The sequence below is a fragment of the Pleurodeles waltl genome, unplaced genomic scaffold, assembly GCF_031143425.1.
Source record: "Pleurodeles waltl isolate 20211129_DDA unplaced genomic scaffold, aPleWal1.hap1.20221129 scaffold_71, whole genome shotgun sequence".
NCBI classification, from domain to species: Eukaryota; Metazoa; Chordata; class Amphibia; order Caudata; family Salamandridae; genus Pleurodeles; species Pleurodeles waltl.
In genome coordinates this window covers 438,503-460,579 of record NW_027150392.1, presented here as the reverse complement: position 1 = coordinate 460,579, position 22,077 = coordinate 438,503, and the positions used below count along the sequence as shown (strand labels likewise).

General features: G+C 51.0%; 1 protein-coding gene across 2 annotated transcripts in view; it reads right to left on the bottom strand.

Moving 5' to 3' along the window:
• LOC138280278 (CD5 antigen-like) overlaps window positions 1-22,077 on the bottom strand; it is a 406,118-nt gene that overhangs the window by 302,433 nt on the left and 81,608 nt on the right. For both annotated transcript variants that reach the window (XM_069219467.1, XM_069219468.1), the window contains one exon: window positions 8,822-9,136. In XM_069219467.1, the coding sequence (XP_069075568.1) occupies window positions 8,822-9,136 (315 nt within the window). The remainder of the gene's footprint in view (window positions 1-8,821; window positions 9,137-22,077) is intronic.

The following is a 22,077-nucleotide window of genomic DNA, read 5'->3' as shown; positions in this document are numbered from 1 at the left end:
TGCAGCATTTCTTTTGCCACCCATAGGGAGCTCTGACAATTCTTACACAGGCCTGCCACTGCAGCCTGAGTGAAATAACGTTCACGTTATTTCACAGCCATTTTACACTGCACTTAAGTAACTTATAAGTCACCTATATGTCTAACCTTTACCTGGTAAAGGTTAGGTGCAAAGTTACTTAGTGTGAGGGCACCCTGGCACTAGCTAAGGTGCCCCCACATTGTTCAGAGCCAATTCCCTGAACTTTGTGAGTGCGGGGACACCATTACACGCGTGCACTACATATAGGTCACTACCTATATGTAGCTTCACAATGGTAACTCCGAATATGGCCATGTAACATGTCTATGATCATGGAATTGCCCTCTCTATGCCATCCTGGCATAGTTGGCACAATCCCATGATCCCAGTGGTCTGTAGCACAGACCCTGGTACTGCCAAACTGCCCTTCCTGGGGTTTCACTGCAGCTGCTGCTGCTGCCAACCCCTCAGACAGGCATCTGCCCTCCTGGGGTCCAGCCAGGCCTGGCCCAGGATGGCAGAACAAAGAACTTCCTCTGAGAGAGGGTGTGACACCCTCTCCCTTTGGAAAATGGTGTGAAGGCAGGGGAGGAGTAGCCTCCCCCAGCCTCTGGAAATGCTTTCTTGGGCACAGATGTGCCCAATTCTGCATAAGCCAGTCTACACCGGTTCAGGGACCCCTTAGCCCCTGCTCTGGCGCGAAACTGGACAAAGGAAAGGGGAGTGACCACTCCCCTGACCTGCACCTCCCCTGGGAGGTGTCCAGAGCTCCTCCCGTGTGCTCCAGACCTCTGCCATCTTGGAAATAGAGGTGCTGCTGGCACACTGGACTGCTCTGAGTGGCCAGTGCCACCAGGTGACGTCAGAGACTCCTGCTGATAGGCTCCTTCAGGTGTTAGTAGCCTATCCTCTCTCCTAGGTAGCCAAACCCTCTTTTCTGGCTATTTAGGGTCTCTGTCTCTGGGGAAACTTTAGATAACGAATGCAAGAGCTCATCTGAGTTCCTCTGCATCTCTCACTTCACCTTCTGATAAGGAATCGACTGCTGACCGCGCTGGAAGCCTGCAAACCTGCAACATAGTAGCAAAGGCGACTACTGCAACTCTGTAACGCTGATCCTGCCGCCTTCTCGACTGTTTTCCTACTTGTGCATGCTGTGGGGGTAGTCTGCCTCCTTTCTGCACCAGAAGCTCCGAAGAAATCTCCCGTGGGTCGACGGAATCTTCCCCCTGCAACCGCAGGCACCAAAAAGCTGCATTACCGGTCCCTTGGGTCTCCTTTCAGCACGACGAGCGAGGTCCCTCGAATCCAGCGACTCTGTCCAAGTGACCCCCACAGTCCAGTGACTCTTCAGCCCAAGTTTGGTGGAGGTAAGTCCTTGCCTCACCTCGCTGGGCTGCATTGCTGGGAACCGTGACTTTGCAGCTACTCCGGCCCCTGTGCACTTCCGGCGGAAATCCTTTGTGCACAGCCAAGCCTGGGTCCACGGCACTCTAACCTGCATTGCACGACTTTCTAAGTTGGTCTCCGGCGACGTGGGACTCCTTTGTGCAACTTCGGCGAGCACCATTTCACGCATCCTCGTAGTGCCTATTTCTGGCACTTCTCCAGGTGCTACCGGCTACAGAGAGGGCTCCTTGTCTTGCTCGACGTCCCCTCTCTCTGCTGGTCCAATTTGCGACCTCCTGGTCCCTCCTGGGCCCCAGCAGCATCCAAAAACGCCAAACGCACGATTTGTGACTAGCAAGGCTTGTTGGCGTCCTTTCGGTGGGAAAGCACTTCTGCACGACTCTCCAAGGCGAAAGGGATCCGTCCACCAAAGGGGAAGTCTATAGCCCTTTTCGTTCCTGCAGAAACCTCAGCTTCTTCTGTCCAGTAGAAGCTTCTTTGCACCCGCAGCTGGCATTTCCTGGGCATCTGCCCATCTCCGACTTGCTTGTGACTTTTGGGCTTGGTCCCCTTGTTCCACAGGTACCCTAGATTGGAAATCCACAGTTCTTGCATTGCTGGTTTGTGTCTTTCCTGCATTATTCCTCTAACACGACTACTTTGTCCTCAGGGGAACTTTAGTGCACTTTGCACTCACTTTTCAGGGTCTTGGGGAGGGTTATTTTTCTAACTCTCACTATTTTCTAATAGTCCCAGCGACCCTCTACAAGGTCACATAGGTTTGGGGTCCATTCGTGGTTCGCATTCCACTTTTGGAGTATATGGTTTGTGTTGCCCCTATCCCTATGTTTCCCCATTGCATCCTATTGTAACTATACATTGTTTGCACTGTTTTCTAAGACTATACTGCATATTTTTGCTATTGTGTATATATATCTTGTGTATATTTCCTATCCTCTCACTGAGGGTACACTCTAAGATACTTTGGCATATTGTCATAAAAATAAAGTACCTTTATTTTTAGTATAACTGTGTATTGTGTTTTCTTATGATATTGTGCATATGGCACTAGGTGGTACTGTAGTAGCTTCACACGTCTCCTAGTTCAGCCTGAGCTGCTCTGCTAAGCTACCATTATCTATCAGCCTAAGCTGCTAGACACCCTATACACTAACAAGGGATAACTGGGCCTGGTGCAAGGTGCAAGTACCCCTTGGTACTCACTACAAGCCAGTCCAGCCTCCTACAGGCGTTCTTGAAGTTGCGGGTGGCGATGTGTTTTCTGAGGGGGGCTAGAGTGTCTGCGCAGGTAGTGATCCATTTAGAGAGGTTGTGTGCTCCTGCATTGGGGTCGTTGGTGTGGGGGGGGTTGTGAGCCAGTTGGGACTTCAGGCGTTCTGTGGGGATCTTGTCCCACATGCGGTAGGGTGTGGTGTGTTGATGGTGGTGTGTGTGGGGTTTGGTGAAGGAGAAGTGGACGCAGTGGTCAGTCCAGAGGAGTTCAGTGGTGTGAGTGTAGGCTATGTGTTAGCTTGAGGTGAAAATAACCCTGAAAGGGGGATTGGTCACCAGCTGGGTGACCACATGTCAGAGTGGCTACCCCTCCCAAGCCTGTAACACCTGTTTCCAAAGGGAGAGGGTGTAAAACCACTCTCCCAAAGGAAATCCTTTGTTCTGCCTTCCTGGGCTTGAGCTGATCAATTAACAGGAGGGCAGAAACCTGTCTGTGAGGTGGGCTGCCTAGAAATTCTCAGAAGGTTATAATGGTAATTTTGGGGGGTCCCCTAAAGAGCCCCCAGAGTGCATGGAATTATACAACCAATAGTTGCAAATGTATTGGGGTATGATTCCAACATGTTTGATACCAAACATGCCCATGTTTGTAGTAACAATTATGTAGCTGGACATAGGTAGTGACGTATGTCCAGTACACGCATAAAATGGCATACCCGCACTCAACAAGTTCAGGAAAATGGGGCTGGAGTTCGGTGGGTCACCTCTGCTAGTGCAGGGGTGCCCTCATACACAGGTACTTGTCTTCTGTCCTGGATTGGCTGTCATCATTCTTTGCATTTCTCGCAGGGTTATGAGAGCAGGTATCCCTGAATGAGGGCACCTCACTCTCGCTCTCCTTGCTGAGATCAGTTCCTTGTCCTCCGGTGAAGTAGATAAGACATGCTTTCCCTTTGTAAGTCTTTTACTCTTCGTACACACACATGACCAAGATACCTCTTGTGTCTCCCTATAAAGCAATAAGTCGAAGTAAGGAATGAATCCAATTATTTCAAAAGCTTCTGAAACCCTCAAAGCTAACACATTTGTATTACTTTGCCCCTCCGGGCTTTTACCTTCTGTCGATAGTGGCACTGCCTTCTGTCATCCCTGTAGCAGGTACTGGGGGGGGCGCTTACCTTCAGCTTGGATGGTGGAGGCCCAGCCACACATCAATCAATCAAGTATTTTTAGAGTGCACTACTCACCCGGTAGGGTCTCAAAGCGCTGGGGGGGGGAGAGCTACTGGTCGAAAAGCCAAGTCTTGAGGTGTTTCCTGAATGATAGAAGGTCTTGGGTCAGGCGGAGGTGGAGCGGTAGGGAGTTCCAGGTCTTGGTGGCTAGGTGAGATAATGATCTTTCTCCGGCGGTGGTGCGACGGATGCGGGGGACGTAGGCGAGGGCGAGGTTGGCGGAGAGAAGGTTGCGGGTGGGGGTGTGAAAGGTGAGTCTGTCATTGAGGTAGGCGGGCCCTGTGTTGTGGAGGGCTTTGTGTGCGTGGATGAGGGTTTTGAAGGTGATCCTCTTTGATACTGGTAGCCAGCGTAGGTCTCTGAGGTGGGGTGAGATGTGGTCGCAGCGTGGGACGTCGAGAATGATGCGGGCGAACACGTTCTGGATTCTTTGCAGCTTTGTTTGGAGTTTGTTTGTTATTCCTGCATAAAGGGTGTTTCCGTAGTCCAATCGGCTACTGACCAAGGCGTGGGTGATGGTTTTCCTGGTTTCAATGGGAATCCACTTGAAGATTTTGCGGAGCAGGTGGAGGGTGTTGTAGCAGGAAGAGTAGATGGCATTGACCTGCTGAGTCATGCTGAGTGTGGAATCCAAGATGAAGCCCAGGTCGCGTGCGTGGGCGATGGGTGAGGGTGCAGATCCTATGGAGGTGGGCCACCAGGAGTCGGTCCTAGCTGAGGGGTTGGTGACAAAGATGAGTATTTCCTGTCTTGTCTGTGTTTAACTTGAGGTGGCTTGATTCCATCCAGCTGACGATGGCATGGAGTCCGTTGTGGAGGTTGTGCTTTGCAGTAGTAGGGTCTTTTGTGAGGGAGATGATGAGCTGAGTGTCGTCTGCGTAGGAGACTATGTTGATGTGGTATGTTCGTGTGATGTTGGCGAGGGGGGCCATGTAAATGTTGAAAAGTGTGGGGCTGAGCGAAGATCCTTGAGGGACGCCACAGGTGATTCTGGAGGCTTCTGACAGGAACGGCAGGAGGCAGACTCTCTGGGTTCTGCCCGTGAGAAATGACAAGATCCAGTCCAGTGCTTTGTCGTGGATTCCGACGTTGTGGAGGCGTGTGCGGAGAGTGTGATGACATACCGTGTCGAAAGCTGCAGAGAGGCCCAGGAGAAGGAGTGCTGCTGTTTCTCCTTCGTCGAGCATGGTCCTGATGTCGTCTGTGGCAGCAATAAGTGTGGTCTCGGTGCTGTGGTTTTTGCGGAATCCGGATTGGGAGGTGTCAAGCGTCTTGCTGTCTTCCAAGAACTGGGATAGTTGATTGTTCGCGATTTTTTTCGATGACCTTGGCTGGGAAGGGGAGGAGGGAGATCGTCTGATAGTTCTTGGGGTCGTCAGGGTCTGCCTTTGGTTTCTTTAGCAGGGCGTTGATTTCTGCGTGCTTCCATCTCTCTGGGAAGGTGGCTGATTCGAAGGACCTGTTGATGGTGTTGCAGAGATGGGGAGCGATGATGGTGTTAGCTTTGTTGAAGATATGGTGTGGGCAGGGGTCCGATGGTGATCCGGAGTGGATGGAGGCCATGGCGCTGGCGGTGTCTTCTATGTTGACAGGGGTCCAGGTGTGGAGGAAGTGGGTGTTGCTTGGAGCATAGGGTTCGTAGGTGTTTGTAGCTAGCTGGTGGGTCTGGGGGTTGTAGCTGTTGTGGATTTCTTCTATATTTCGACGGAAGTGTGTTGCAAGTGAGTTGGGTGGAGAGCTCTTTCATGATGCCGAAGAGCTCTTTGCTGTTGTGAGCGCTGGTGTCAATGCGGTTTTTGAAGTGGGTCCTTTTGGTGGTGCGGATCGGTTGGTGATGTTTGCGTAGGGCATCCTTGAAGGCGATGTTATTGGAGATGGTAGGGTCACGGTGCCAGGTGTTTTCCATTCTGCGGCAAAGTCTTTTGGATTCCTGTAGATCTGGGATGAACCAGCTGGCCTTGATTCAGTGGGGGGTGTTTGGGTGTTTTTTGAGCGGTGAGAGGGTGTTTGCGCAGTCTTCTATCCAGTGATGCAGGTTGCTGGCGGCTGTGTTGGGGTCCGCGGTACCGGGGGAGGGGCCCGGGCGAGGGTGGAGATCAGTTGATCTGTAGATATTTTGCTACATTTGCGTCGGGGAGGTTGTGTGCGGTGGTGGTGAGTGACTGGTTTCTGGTAGGAGAAGTGGATGCATCGGTGGTCAGTCCAGTAGAGTTTGGTGGTGTGGCTGAAGGAGACGTGGTTGCTGGCTGAGAAGATGGGATCGAGTGTGTGGCCTGCAGAGTGGGTCGGTGTAGTGACGTGTTGCTTGAGGCCGAGGTTGTCGATTAGGTTGGTGGTGTTGGTATTGTTGTTATTCTCCAGGTGGAAGTTCAGGTCGCCGAGGTGCTGATGGTGTCGGCAATGTCGTCGCAGAACTTTGGTCTAGGGCCAGGGGGTCTGTAGACCACTGTTCCTCTGAGTGTGTTGTTGGCGTTGATGTGGATTGTGAAGTGGAGGTGCTCGGCGGACCTGATGATGTTGTCGGAGTTGGAGACTCTTATGGTGTTTCTGTGGACTGTGGCGATTCCTCCTCCTGGTTTGTTGTTGCGGTCTCTTCTGGTGATCTTGTAGTTTTCTGGTATAGCTATGGCTATGTCTGGTTCCGAGGCAGGGTTCATCCAGGTTTCGGTGAGGAATGCGATGTAGTGCGAGTGTGTGGTCAGTAAGTCCCAGAGTTCAATTGCATGTTTGTGGATGGAGCGGGCGTTCAGCAGGATGCATCTTAGGCGGCTGTCTGTTGTTTTGATATGGTGTTCGGGGGTTAGGTTGCAGGTGAAGTTGCAGGCTTTGCAGGAGAAGGGTCCTCTGGTGCGCGTTGGTGTGGACTTGAAGCAGATAGAGGAGCGTCCTGGATTTAGGGCGTGGAGTTTGTCGGCGGTGTAATGGTGAATGGTGGCACGGGGCGTGTTGGCCAGGGGGTCTGGCGCTGGGTGCGGTGCGGCTGGCATAAGAGGGGAGGTGGGAGGGAGTGGCAGCTGGGAGGAGGGGGTGGATGGACCAATAGCAGGGCAGGGGGGGCAGGGGGGGCAGGGCAGCCGGTCTCCAGGCGGGAAACCACGGGGAGGCAAGAACTCGAGGAGGGAGGGGGCAGGGCCGCGGGGACGCAGCGGCTACAGGAAAAGAAAACAGGAAACTAGCAAAAAGAAAAGGCAGCTGGCAGCATGAACCTACTGAACCCTGTCATGGCCGCTATAGAGGGAGGGCCACCTTCCTGCAGAGCAGTGAGTTTAGACGCCTCCCGCTGTCCTTCTCCCTTGTCCCCTACCCCACAGACATCACTAACGGGATCCTCTTTCCACATAGAGTCACTCCAACAACTGCAAATACACGTCATGAGACCCCCTTCAGCAGCAGGTGTGGGTGTCTCTTGAGACAACGAGGAAGGGAAGGAGTGGTGGGGGGCATTTCTGCTAAAGGTTCTAGGGGTTTGGTGTATACAGAGGCAAGACTGCCTCATGTCATCATGAATTGAAGCAGGGGAGGGACTTTCCTCTCTAACCCCTTTCTACCCAGGAATCTGTCAATGTGGCAATACTGCCACATGCAGGATGGGCAGAGGAAGATAAATCCTAAAACACAGTGGGGATTTAGTTGATGGGTGTTCTCCAAGGGAATCATATTTACAGAAATGCCTTTGCATTGTTGATAAAAAGAATTCACAATGATTTCCCAGAGTGTGTCTTTTGTTGCTACATTATCCATAACACACAAACAGTCTCAAAATAGCCAACTTTTTTACTTTGAATATCTAATCTAGTTATGCAATTCACAGCTGACTCTAGAGTTTTTGCTGATGCTGGCTGAACCATCAACCTCATCACTCCTTCTCATGCATGCACATGAACACCCACGCACACCCACACATGCACGCACACACACACACACAAACGCACATAAACACACACAGGCACATGAGCAAATCAACAAACCATATCAATTCCCATACAATTTATGCCCTGGTGCCTTTTACAATAATCATAAATAGACACAGACCTATTGAAAGAACATATATGTATCATTTTCACCTATGCATTGCCTCTGAGTCCGAAGCACTGTAGGAAAAATATGCTGTTATAATCAAGGATCACTTAATGGGATTTATTGCTTAGTGCAGGCTAACACTCTGTAAATGTGTTTGGATTACTGCACCAGTATGCATGATTAGATGCAGTTTTCTGTGCTAATGCCTCCAGCACTTAAACAACTGTAGACTTTACTGCTTTGGTGGATATAAGCATAATCTTTAATCATGACATGTGGGCCTCTGTGAATATCTGCATGTAGGGTCATTACAGAGCGTAAAACTAGCTACAGGGCTACTGAGCACTGTGCATGAAGGCAGGCAGTACAGGTTATCATGGGATTCAGGATAATGGGTCACTTGTAGAATCACATCCAGTGCTGGGACTATAGGAGGTGTTCATACTTGAAATCAAGATGTTTCTTACAGAGGTGAAGTAGTGATGGTGTTAGACAGGTCCAGGATTCATCTGTGTGTTCTTCCTCAGCCCTTCAGTGAATCTGGCAGCTATGTGGTAGATGCTCTTCAGTGGTACCAGATCTGTCTGTGGGATACTGGCAAGTGGAGCACTGCCACCATCAGGGGTGGTGATCACCAACTGCCTGCATAGCTGTCCTAATGACATGTCTTAATTCTTTGCAGAAGTGAGAGTTGTTGTGAGGATGCCTGTGTCAGGGTATCTGCTGTCTGTGAGTTGTGGGAAAATATGTGAGGTTTCTTAGAGGAGAGCAAGTCTAGAACATACACATCTGTAGTTATTGCAATCAGTTATTGTTTGTTGTAATCTTTCACTTTGCATCTTGCATCAAATATGTGTCTTCCACTGTTAGTTCCTTCCATTTCTTGAGCAAAGATATGTTTATTGCATTTCCATTGCATATCTTACCTGTGCAGGTCACTCCAGCATCCCTTCCTGTAGGACAGGTATTGTGCTCCCAGCCTTGCTGTGGGCACTCCCATTGAGCAGCCTCATCTCCTGTGCATTGAACATTACTCATTAAAACAGGCAGGGAGCTCTTTCCAAATGTTGGGTTGTATTCATGTTCTTGTACTGAAATACAGCTAAGCTGCCTGCAGACCACTGAAGCATCCTTCAGATCCCAGGAGTCATCACACACGGTCCCCCAGACTCCTTTGTGTTTTACCTCCACTCTCCCGGAGCAGATGGATGTGCCGTTCACCAACCGGACCTCATCAGGACCTGGAAACAGCAGGATGGGAAAGAGATGTCAATCAACAGCTGCAAAATCAGGCAAAGTCTCAACATTTTACTTTTGTTTTTTATTGTTCACGATTAATCAAAATCACTGCAAATCATCAGTTTACACACTGCATATACAGTGGGAATATAGCAATACAAACATCAAACAAAAGCAACACAGGTCCAGGCTCTTTGTGGTTCATTGTAGACAGATGGGTAAGGAAAGCAAGAGCAGCAGGAAAAGTGTCATAAAATGTCCATTCTAGTCAAGCTCAGGTGAACTGTAGCTAAATATTAAGGCCCATATTCATGGGAAAGTGGGGCAGAGCAGCCAGTCACCTTACTGCGCTGGACTGCGTCACTGGAAAAGGGCAGGAATGCAAGGTATTTAAGTCATAGTGTGTATTCCTGTTCAGATTGCAGCACACGTAGAAAGAGGAAATAATGAGGAAAAATAAAAAGATTTATCCTCGTTACGCCTCTCCTGGAGAGACACATCGCTTTGGTGTACTCCATGGTTTACCAGGTTGTGTAAATCTGGAAATTCATCAAAAGCCATAGGAGTTGTATGTGAACTTTGTACTGCTTTGCATTACTCCAGATTTTTAAACCAGTCAGGGCTTTGCATAGCTTAAAAAATCTGACTTGGAGATTTGCGTCATAATTGTACCACACTGCGTGATGCAAGCATGAAGCAAACCTCTCATAAATATGACCCTAAGAGTGCAGAATCCCGCAACAAGAGCAGTTAAAATGCAAGTGCAAGTGAGGTCCAAGGACCCCTTCTCATCAAGGCCCACTATATATTAGTTGAAAAAAAACAACCACATCAGGGTCAGCAGGAGCAACCTCTGACCCTGCTACTGCACACAGGTCGCTCCCCGCTCCACCTTGCTGCGCTCCATCCCGTTTCTCCTGTTTTGCTTTTTTCCCACCGCTGCGTCCCTTGGGGCCCCTCCCGCCTCCTTCTCACCGCTTGCTTTGCCTTTTTTCCCACCGCTGCGTCCCCCGTGTTCCCTCCCGCCTCCCCCCTCCTTCTCACCGCTTGCTTTGCCTTTTTTCCCGCTGCTGCGTCCCCTGCGGCCCCTCCCCCCAGCCCTCCCATTGGACAGGCCCTCCCAGCTGCCACTCCCACTCTCCCCTCCTCTTATACCAGCCGCAGCGCGGTGAAAGGGAGCAACCTCTGACCCTGCTACTGCAGGCAGGTCGCTCCCCGCTCCGCCTTGCCGCGCTCCATCCCGTTTCTCCCGTTTTGCTTTTTTCTCGCCGCTGCGTCCCTTGCAGCCCCTCCTGCCTCCTTCTCACCGCTTGCTTTGCCTTTTTTTCCGCCGCTGCATCCGCCGTGGCCCCTCCCGCCTCCCCCCTCCTTCTCACCGCTTGCTTTGCCTTTTTTCCTGCCACTGCCTCCCCTGCGGCCCCTCCCCCCAGCCCTCCCATTGGACAGGCCCTCCCGCCTCCCAGCTGCCACTCCCATCCTCCCCTCCTCTTATGCCAGCCGCAGCGCGGTGAAAGGGAGCAACCTCTGACCCTGCTACTGCAGGCAGGTCGCTCCCCGCTCCGCCTTGCCGCGCTCCATCCTGTTTCTCCCGTTTTGCTTTTTTCCTGGCGCTGCGTCCCCTGTGGCCCCTCCCGTCTCCCCCCTCCCCCCTCCTTCTCACCACTTGCTTTGCCTTTTTTCCCGCCGCTGCGTCTCCCGCGGCCCATCCCGCCTCTACCCTCCTTCTCACCGCTTGCTTTGCCTTTTTTCCCGCCGCTGCGTCCCCTGCGGCCCCTCCCCCCAGCCCTCCCATTGGACATGCCCTCCCGCCTCCCAGCTGCCACTCCCACCCTCCCCTCCTCTTATGCCAGCCGCGGCGTGCCAAAAGTGCGCCAAAGGCAAGCCCGTCTGCGCCCGTCCGCGCCTGGACCGCGCCCAGTGCCACCCCACCCTGGTCCGCGAGACACCTGCACCTCCAGACGCCGCTACTTTGCCGACCAACTCAACGCCCTCAACCCCGGCCGCATCACAGCATGCTCCCAGTCCTCACCAAGGAACACCTACGGGCCCTTCTCATGCCGCACCTGCAGACTCACCTGTGACAGAACAACGAAACCAACAAAGGCCGAAACTAACCACCTCCACTGCATACTCCTCAACACCCGCTCCTCAAGCAAGCACGCCATCGAGCTCTGGGACCTGCTCGACTCCACCGCCCCCGACGTAGCCTTCCTTACGGAAACCTGGTGGAACGACTCCTCGGCACCCAACATCGCAATAGCCATCCCGGACGGCTACAAGATCATCCGCAGGGACCGCAAAAACGGAATCGGAGGAGGCATAGCCATCGCCCACAAATCCTCCCTCAAGGTCGACACCCACACTGACGACTCCCTCAAGACCACCGAACACCTACACTTCTGCATCCACACCGACCCCAACACCACTCTCAGAGGAACGCTCATCTATAGACCCCCCGGACCACGAGCACCATTCAGCGAATCCCTTGCCGACCTCACCAGAACCCACGCACTCACCTCAACGGATTACATCCTCCTCGGGGACCTAAATTTCCACCTGGGGAACAACAACAACACCAACTCCACTACCCTGATCGACAACCTCACGGCTTCAGACAACTCGTCAACACACCAACCCACATCGCCGGCCACACGCTTGATCCCATCTTCTCCTCAAGCGCCCACGTCACCTTCAACCATACCACTGTACTCCACTGGACCAAACACCACTGCATCCACTTCACCTACAAGAAACCTACCGAGCACCACCGCACCCAACAACCACCCCGCCGATGCTGGAGCAAAGTTACGGAAGACCAGCTTACCAACACCCTCGCCCAGAACCCACCCCCCGACTCAACCGACCCAGACACCGCCGCCAACAACCTCACCCTGTGGATCAATGACTGCGCCAACACCCTCGCTTCACTCAAAAAACCCACCGACAACCAAGCCAGAAGAAAAGCCGCCTGGTTCACCGACGAGCTCCTAAATTCCAAACGTGCCGGAAGCTAAAAAAGGTATGGCTTCTCAAACGCACACCTGACAGCCTCACAGCCCACAAGGAAGCCACCCGCAAGCACCACCAACTCATCAGACAAGCCAAACGATCCCACTTCAAAGACCGCCTGGACAACAATGCACACGACAGCAAAGAGCTCTTCAGCATCGTGAAAGAACTCTCCAACCCCAGTGCCAACATCAACGACATCCCTCCATCCCAACGCACTGTCCACCTTCTTCCACCGGAAGATCACCGACATCCACAACAGCTTTGACGCCACTCCCACGCCAGCCCCCACCCCCGAACACTCCACCTGTGCAAACCACCTGACCTCCTGGACCAAAGTGAATGACACAGAGACACACAAGATCATGAACTCCATCCACTCAGGCTCACCGTCAGACCCCTGCCCCCACCACGTATACAACAAAGCCGACTCCACCATCGCCCCCCAACTACGGAAGGTCATCAACATCTCCTTTGAAACAGCGACATTCCCTGAAAAATGGAAAAACGCTGAGATCCGCGCCCTCCTCAAGAAGCCCAAAGCAGACCCCATCTCCCTGCTCCCCTTCCCAGCAAAGGTGATTGAAAAAATCATCAACACACAACTAACCAGCCACCTCGAAGACAACGGCATCCTAGACCCCTCCCAGTCCGGCTTCAGACGAAACCACAGCACCGAAACCGCCCTTCTCGCCGCCACAGACGACATCAGACGCCAAATGGACAACGGCGAAACATCAGCCCTCATCCTCCTGGACCTATCTGCCGCCTTCGACACTGTCTGCCACCGCACCCTGAAAACACACCTCCACGAAACCGGAATCCAAGGTAAAGCCCTCGACTGGATCGTCTCATTCCTCTCCGGCAGAACCCAGAGAGTCCACCTCCCCCCCCTTCCGCTCCGAAGCCACTGACATCATCTGCGGCGTCCCCCAAGGCTTATCCCTCAGCCCGACGCTGTTCAACATCTACATGGCCCCCCTCGCTCAAGTAGCCCGACAACACAACCTCAACATTCTCACCTACGCCGACGACACCCAGCTCATCCTCTCACTAACCAAAGACCCCCACACCGCCAAAACCAACCTCCACGAGGGAATGAAATCCATTGCCGAATGGATGAGAAACAGCCGTCTGAAACTGAACTCAGACAAGACGGAGGTCCTCATCCTCGGACCCACCCCCTCCACCTGGACGACTCCTGGTAGCCCACTGCACTAGGAACCCCGCCGACACCGTCCGACCACGCTCACAACCTGGGCTTCATCCTCAACTCCTCCCTCACCTTGTCTAAACAGGCCAACGCGGTTTCCTCCTCCTGCTACAACACACTCCGCATGCTCCGCATAATCTACAAGTGGATCCCGACAGAAACAAGAAGAACAGTGACACAGGCCCTCGTCACCAGCAGGCTGGACTACGGCAACGCATTCTATACAGGCATCCCAGCAAAAGACCTACTACACCTCAAACGCATCCAAAACGCCTCCGCCCGGCTGATCCTCAATGTACCCCACCACAGCCACATCTCCCACCACCTGAGAAACCTTCACTGGCTCCCCGTAGACAAAAGGATCACTTTCAAGCTTCTTACCCACGCTCACAAAGCGCTCCATGACACAGGACCAGTCTACCTAAACAACAGACTCAACTTCTACACCCCCACCCGTCAGCTCCGCTCCACTAACCTCGCCCTCGCCGTCGTCCCCCGCATCCGAAGAAAGATCTCCGGCGGCATATCCTTCTCATACCTTGCTGCCAAAACCTGGAACACCCTCCCCACCAACCTGTGACAGACTCAAGACCTACTCACCTTCAGAAGACTCCTCAAGACCTGGCTCTTCGACCAGTAACACCAGCTCTTCCCACCCCACCCCGCCCCACCCCCAGCGCCTTGAAACCCTCATGGGTACGTAGCGCGCTTTATAAATTCAATGACTGATTGATTGATTGATTGATCAGAGATGACTTAAAATCCACATGCTATGAATGGGGAAAACCACGTTTCATCAAGGATCATCACGAATGAAGAGCTGATGTAAATCTAAATACAATCAGAGGGGTGTCGCAGGGTGCGTCCACTCAGCCCACATTGGAAGCAAGTCAATTGCAGATACTATTGTGTAACAGCATTCAGCACTGATATGGCAGACCTCGTGGATTTCAAGAATTTTGCATATAATTCGCACAAAGCGCCCCTTAAACATTCATCTACAGCAGGTTTGCAAGATTTAATATTCAGCCATCTGAAGATAGGTGCTTTGGGTAGGTAATGTGCTGGAGAATATCCCTCGAGGTTCGACAGCTTCTGCAATAACCATCCTGGTCACCTGCTGGGCAACCCTATCAGTGATGTAATGAAACCTAAGGGTCCCTCCTGCACAGTACATGGAGGGTCCCCTCTCGATTCACTCAGGATGTGCAACCCTAGAGCTCGCCCCCCCCAGTACCACGGGGTCTGCAGGCGCCTTTGCTACACCACTGCACCCTACATGTATGCGTTCAATGGCATCCAACTGAGTTGTTGAAGAAGTAGATGAATTTTAGCAAAACAGTTTAGATGGGGGGGTAGATGTAATGGCAGGGATCGGGCCGGTGAAGATGCATATTACATGTTGCATGAGCCCTTGAAAGGATGGCTTGCAAATCGTCCTGGGCTGATGCAGACTTGTTTCAAAATAATTTTTGCTAGTGTATTCAATGGAAGTGAAATTTGCATCGGATCTTTAGCCGCAGGCCCATCAGTCACAGTCTGGTAAAGCTTAAGGATTTGTGATCCCTTATCTTAGATAGTACTCCATAGGAGATGCCTAATAGACTCCAAATCACCTGACTGTAAGTTCACACAAATTGAAACAAATCTGGCATAAAGGGAGCTATCCTGGTGGATTAAATTGAACTCCATTGGGGTTTGAGTCTGAGCCGTGCTTGACAGAAGCTGGAAAAAACGTCTGTAACAACGGCATTAAACAAGATCCAACCAAGACGTTAGGCATTTGTTTATAAACAAGGGAGCCATTAGACATTAATTCAATCACTTTACAAATTGCAGAAAGATCTGGACCCAGACAGTTATTAAGAAGACGCTGGAAGGCAAAAGTAAGAGCATTTTCTGTAGCAGGTTGTGCTTCCATTAGGTATCTGATTGTAGAAACTCGTTCAATTTCCTTGCCATTTATCCACCATGCCCCACACGTGTCCCTCCTTTTGCCAAAGACTAGAATCTTGGTTTTCGACATGTTAATGCTGAGCTCGTTTACTTTTCTGACACATCAGATATCTTTGTAGACCTATTGTCATTTGTCCATGAGAAAGGTGTCATCAGCATTGTGGCTGAATACTGTTACTTTTCTCAAAGGAGTAGCTTCACTAGGAAACACAGGGATAGCATGATCTCTTATGAGCTTATGGTTAATTTGGAAAATTTCAAGCCAGTAAAAATGCTGAGTTGATACCCATTAATAGTCAAGCATACCTCTGATGTGAGATATGCGTAAAATTTGTGGCTTGGTCTCATACATTTCTGTGACCATAAACCCTGGAGATTCCGAGCAGCGGTAAGTGCAATGCTAGCGTTGGTGCTTCTACCTGGACACATTCAATGGCCATAAACTGAGGGAGTTCAGAGCAGAGCTAAGTGTAATGCTTGTGTTGGTGCTTCTGGCTGGACTCGTTCAATGGCCATAAACCTAGGACGTTCAGAGCAGAGGTAAGTGTAATGCTTGTGTTGGTGCGTCTATCTGGACAGGTCGCGGTTATTTGAGGTATACCCCATAGCTGATTCACGATGTCTAACCATTCCTGTTCACTCAATGGAGTTACCAAATTGGCGTTGAAATCCCCTTCTAGTAGCCATACAGATTTTAGGTTGTCAGGTCTTAGTTGACGGAGGGCATCACTTTAATACTCCATTGTTGCCCTTTTCTTAGCCGGATTTAGGAATATGTGTATATTGGCCAGCACTACAAAATTATGACGAATGTTTGCACCAGTGTGCGACTCAAGCTTTATTATGATAATCTCTCCATTGAAATCAGCCACAGTTGTGGTTAGCCCTAACGGATTGCGCACATAAACTGAAACACCACCCAGAGGGTGGCCACCATTATTTGACCTCAGACCTGGTGATTGGAACTCGGTGTAATCTGTCCAGGGATTTGTGGTCACCTGCCAGGTTTCTTGTAGGCAAACTATTTTGAAGGTTCATACATGTTGTAAATAATCAGGAGAGGAGATTACATTATTATGGCCCCTGATTTTCCATGTGCAGATGGTAAGCATGATGCTATATTGCCTCAATCTTGGATCAGGGATAATGATGGACGGTGCCCAGTAACCAAGAACAATTGTCTGGTGTTGTTTTTAGAAAGCAGCAATCCCTTCTGCCTGACCCACTGTCTTTGCACATTATTAAACTGTTCAGTGAGTCTAGCTGAAGTGAACTCTACAATAGTCCAATAGAACTGTGCAGGACAGAAGTCCTTGAGGGGACTGCCCTATCAGTGAGCTGATCTCGTTTTAACTGGCGCACACATGAATGGCTATTTCGCCTTAGCTGGTTCAACGGTCAATATGCCCCATTGTTTAAACTTGTGTTTTTCTGCTAAAATATGTGGTAGAATGTTGTTTTTGAGAAAGCGTATCTCTGATCTTTTCTGAGTTCCTCCTGTAATCTGGGGGTGAAAGCTATAAAATCAATGTCATTGAAGGATATGTACACCAGAAATGGAATTGCAATGAATAATTTTAATAGCTTTCCTTTATTCGATAAGTCTTCCTTGACATGTGATGCATAACCAGGACATAATATTAATTTATCTGTGCTTTTTCCCTAATGATCTAATTATCTGGCCATCAGATTAGGTTCTGGGTCTCTCTAACGCTCTGGCCATGAGTTTCTGCCTCATCGATCTGAGACGAAGGGGCATATTTATACTTTTTTTGCGCCAAATTTGTGTCAATTCTTTGATGCAAATTCCGTGCAGAACTAACTCCATATTTATACTTTGGTGCTGGACCCATCTAGCGCCAAAGTTATGGAGTTAGCGGAATTTTGAGATGCAAGTTAGGTGTTCCCGACCAAAAAACACGCTATGGCCTTAGTGCCATGTTTATCCCCCATACTAAAATCATGCATGGGGGAAGCGGCCTTAAATAATGGTGCTAAGCTTGCTTAGCACCAATATTTAACGCCTGGGTAGGGGCAGGCATTAGAGGACCTGTGGGCCCCTTTCCATGGTGGAACACCATGGAATGGGCCCACAGGTGCCCTTCACAAGCCCCAGGGACACCCCCACCCACACCACAGGAACACCACAGGATGGGGGACCCATCCCAGGTAAGTCCCGGTAAGTATTTTTTATTTATTTTATTTTTTTGCCATCAGGGGCCCTAACTTGGGGCCCCCTGCATGGTACTGGGCCCAATGGCCATGTCCAGGGGACATTTGTCCCCTGGGCATGGCCACTGGGGTAGTGGGCATGACTCCTGTCTTATCTAAGACAGAAGTCATGTTTGTGGGGGTTGGGTGCCAGGAAATGGTGCTAATCTGTTTAGAAGCAGTTTTTGCCTCTAAACCAGACTAGTGTCATTTACTGACACGCAACCTCCACCTTCCCTACCGCCACCCCCCACCCGCTAGCATCATTTTCTATGACGCTAGCTGGGCATTACCGCCTGCTTGCGCTATTCCATAAATATGGCACCCGGCCGGCATCTTGGAATGGCGCAAGACAGCGGTAAACTTTTTCACGCAAACTTGGGTTAGCGCAGGTTTGCGTGAAAATGTTTAACTATGGGCCCAAGTGCTCTTAGAGAGCCTAAGAAGATGTATAGAATGTACTGACAGCCTTTTATCTTGCAGGATGCTTTTGGCCTTGGCTTCCCTTACTGACATTTTGGTCTGGTGTGGGTCATGAAGGAGCGGGACATGAATGGAAGTGTCAAGTCCCTTAAAGGAAGAGTTTTCTGTGCTCAGGGGCTTATTTACAAGCCCCTTGTGCCACCACTGCATCATGTTGTTTTGACTCAGTGGTGGCGCTAGCAGTGTACTACACTGCTCCATATTTACAAACTGACGCATTGGGACCAATGAGTGAGTTTGGAAAGCCCTGCGTCACATTATACCTGCACCAGGTATAGTGTATGCAGGGTAGGTTATTCCCATGGGAAAAACTATGCAGAAATGACACAATGAAATTTAACAAATTTGACTGCGTCATTCTGTGACTTCACTGTGTCAAACTTTTACCACCTTCTCAGAGTAGGCGTACAATTGACACAAGGCTTTTCCCTATGGGAGGCTCCTCGCATTGCTGCAGTTGCATCAGTTTAACGCTACTCCAGCAATGTGTGAGTTTAGCGCCAACAGATGCGTCGACTCATCTGTGAAAACGTGCACCATGAAGCTTTGTAATGTAAATGGAGTGCATCCATGGTGTCAATAGGAGATGTTAGGAAAGCACAAGAAATCTGATGCATTGATTGTAAGAAGCTGGCCTGGTTTGTAGTGGGTACCACAGGTACGTACACCTTATACCAGGTCCAGTTATCCCCTATAAGTGTAGTGTAGGCAGTGTCTAGAAGCCAGGCTCTCTAGTGGTAGAGTGGATGAGCAGCCAAGACTTATCCAGGAGACATGCAAAGCTCATGCAATACCACTGCAGTCACACAGCACTCACACCCACGAACGAGAATACTCAGGGGGTCATTCTGACCCTGGTGGTCTTGGACCGCCAGGGTCGCGAATGACGTAAGCCCCGCCAACAGACTGGCGGTGCTTCCCAAGCCATTCTGGTCGCCCCGCCGGGGCCGGCGGTTTTCCGCCGTTTTTGCCCCGGCTGGGTGAATCCGCCAGGGCAGCGCTGCCCTGGGGATTCTGACCCCTGTACCGCCAGCCTGTTTCTGGCGGTTTTCACCGCCAGGAAGAGGCTGGCGGTAAGGGGTGTCCTGGGACCCCTGGGGGCCCCTGCACTGCCCATGCCACAGGCGTGGGCAGTGCAGGGGTCCCCTAACAGGGCCCAGGCCAGCTTTTCACTGTCTGCTTAGCAGACAGTGAAAAGCGCGACGGGTGCAACTGCACCTGTCGCACGGCCGCAACACCGCCGGCTCCATTCGGAGCCGCCTCCTGTGTTGCAGGCCTCATTCCCGCTGGGCCGGCGTGCGCTAACATGGTTAGCGCCCGCCGGCCCAGCTGGAATGTTGGAATGGGGGCAGCGGTATTTTGGCCGCGTGGCGGCCAAATGGCGGTTCTCGCCTGGCGGGCGGCGGTAGTTGGAATGACCCCCTCAGTGTTACAAAAATAAAGGATTTATTTAGGTGACACAAATACCAAATATACCATCAGAGACTATACCCCCTTAGGAGGTAAGTAATATACTTATTATATACACTGGTACACAGAAATAATCACAGAAATACTTAGAAAACAGTGAAAATTATGTAAACTACAATAGGAAGAAATGGGCCTAGGGGGAACACAAACCATATTCTAAGAAAGTGGAATGTGAATGTGGGTTTCCCACCTAGGCAACTGTAATGAGTAGAGGGGAGCTGGAAGTACTAGAAAACCCCAAAGATTAGTACTAGAACCAACCCCAGAAAGGTAGGAGTAAAGTGAGGGAACTTTTCTCTTAGACACACTAAAACAACAATCAGGATTATGCAAAAACTAAAGGAGACTGCAAAGCACCAACAGTGGATTCCTGGACCTGAAGACCTGTGGAAGAAGGGGACCAAGTCCAAGAAACACAGTAGAGCCCAGGAAGGACAGGAGCCCTGTATTTCCTGGGTGAAGGTGCAAAAGTGGAACCACTGGTTCAGAAAAACAGTCAGGATTGCACCCAAGAAGATGACTTCGGATTCTTGGTTGGTGTAGGTGATGTCCCACGCCAGATGGAGGATTGCAGTCTTGTTTGCGTCACTGAAGTCCTCCCACAAGCCATGACACAGAGGAGTCTCATTGTTAGGACAAAATGGTGCTGCCTGGGCCCAGGAAGGACCAGGTGGACTCTACCCATGTGGGGGAGTCAAAGGGGGCTCTACGCTTTCCAGAGAGCACACAACAGACCAGGCAGCCCACTCAGGAGTCCCACAGGATGGGGACAAAGAATTAGCAGAAGTAGCCCATGCAGCAACACAACAAAGGCTCCCACGTCACCAGAGAACCACTCAGGGAGCTGTGCATCGCAGGATCGTGTGCTCGGCACTCAAGCTTGGATATGCACTTGAAACCTTGTGGGAAGGAGCAGCCAAGCCTTGGTGGATGCAACAAACGCAGTGCATAGGGGTAGCTGCGTGGGGTAGGAAGGCAAGGTCTTACCTACACCAAACTTGCATAGCTGGACAAGGGGACCATCTGAAACACTTCTGTCCACCACCCGTGTTGCAGGATCCACGCAGTTCCACTGGAGAGGGGTTCCACACCACCAGTCATTGAGGCAGAGGGTGCCTGCTGAAGCAGGGGGGTGACTCCTTCAACCCCAAGGGAGATTCCTTTGCTTCTTCTGTGCAGGCTGAAGACAGGCTTTCCTCTGAGGATGCACGACCAGGAAACCGTTGCAGTTGCTGGCTGGAGCTGAAGTAACAATGTTGCAGAAGGCTTCAGGCTTGTAGAGTTCCTGGAGGTCCAGTTGCAGTTTCTTCAGTCAGGAGTGTAAGTAAAGGATACAGAGGACTCCTGCTGGAGTCTTGTAAACCGAATCTGATGAAACACCCAGCAGAGAGTCCCTAAGTAGCCCTGAGAGGAGGAGTGGTCAGTGAAGTGAGTGTCCACCTATCAGGAGGGGGCTCTGACGTCACCCGCCTGGCCACTCAGATGCTCCCAGAGTGTCCTGCTCATCTGGAAATCAAGATGGCTGAACCCAGTAAAACTCTGGAGGAGCTCTGGGCACCACCCCTGGGGTGGTGATGGGCAGGGGAGTGGTCACTCCCCTTTCCTTTGTCCAGTTTCATGCCAGAGCAGGGACTGGGGGTCCCAGGACCGGTGTAGACTGGTTTATGCAAGGAGGGCACCGAATGTGCCCTTCAAAGCAAAGCCAGTGTCTTGGGGAGGCTACCCCTCCCAAGTCTGTAACACCTTTTCTAAAGGGAGAGGGTGTAACATCCCTCTCCCAAAGGAAGTCCTTTGTTCTGCCTTCCTGGACTTGATGAAATCAAGTAACAGGAGGGCAGAAACCTGTCTGTGGGGTGGCAGCAGCTGGGCTGCCTTTGAAAACCCCAGAAGGCTGGTGTGTCAGTACAGGGGGTCCACTGTGGAACCCTCAGAGTGCATGGAATCAGAAAACCAATGTTTGGGTTAGAATTGGGGTATGATTCCTGCATGTTTGACACTAAACATGGCCATATTCAGAGTTACCATTGTGAAGCTGTACATAGGTAGTGACCTATGTACAGTGCACTCGTAAAATGGCGTCCCGCACTCACGAGGTCTGGGGAAGTGGCCCTGGAGGACATGGGGGCACCTCTGCTCAGGTACTTTGCACCCAGCCTTCAGGGTAGGAAGGCCTGGTATATGGGTGACTTATAAGTGACCTGGTGCAGTGAATGCACCTTTTCACACAGGCTGTTATGGCAGTCCTGTAGAAGCCTTTGCATGAGCTCCCTATGGGTGGCAAAAGAAATGCTGCACCCCATAAGGGTCCCCTGGAACCCCAATGCCCTGGGTACCTAGGACCATATACTAGGGACTTACAAGGAGGCACCAGTATGCCAATTGTGGGTGGAATACAGAGTTGTCAGTATCCAAATAACCATAATTTAGGAGAGAGAGCATAACTACTGGGGCCTTGATTAGCAGGGTCCCAGTAGACACAGTCAAACACACTGACAAACAGGCCAAAAATGGGGGTAAACATGTTGGAAGAAAGCTACCTTCCTACATCGATGCTGGTGTGCCAGATTCTTGTAAATGAGGCCCTCAAGTCTGCCATAGCCC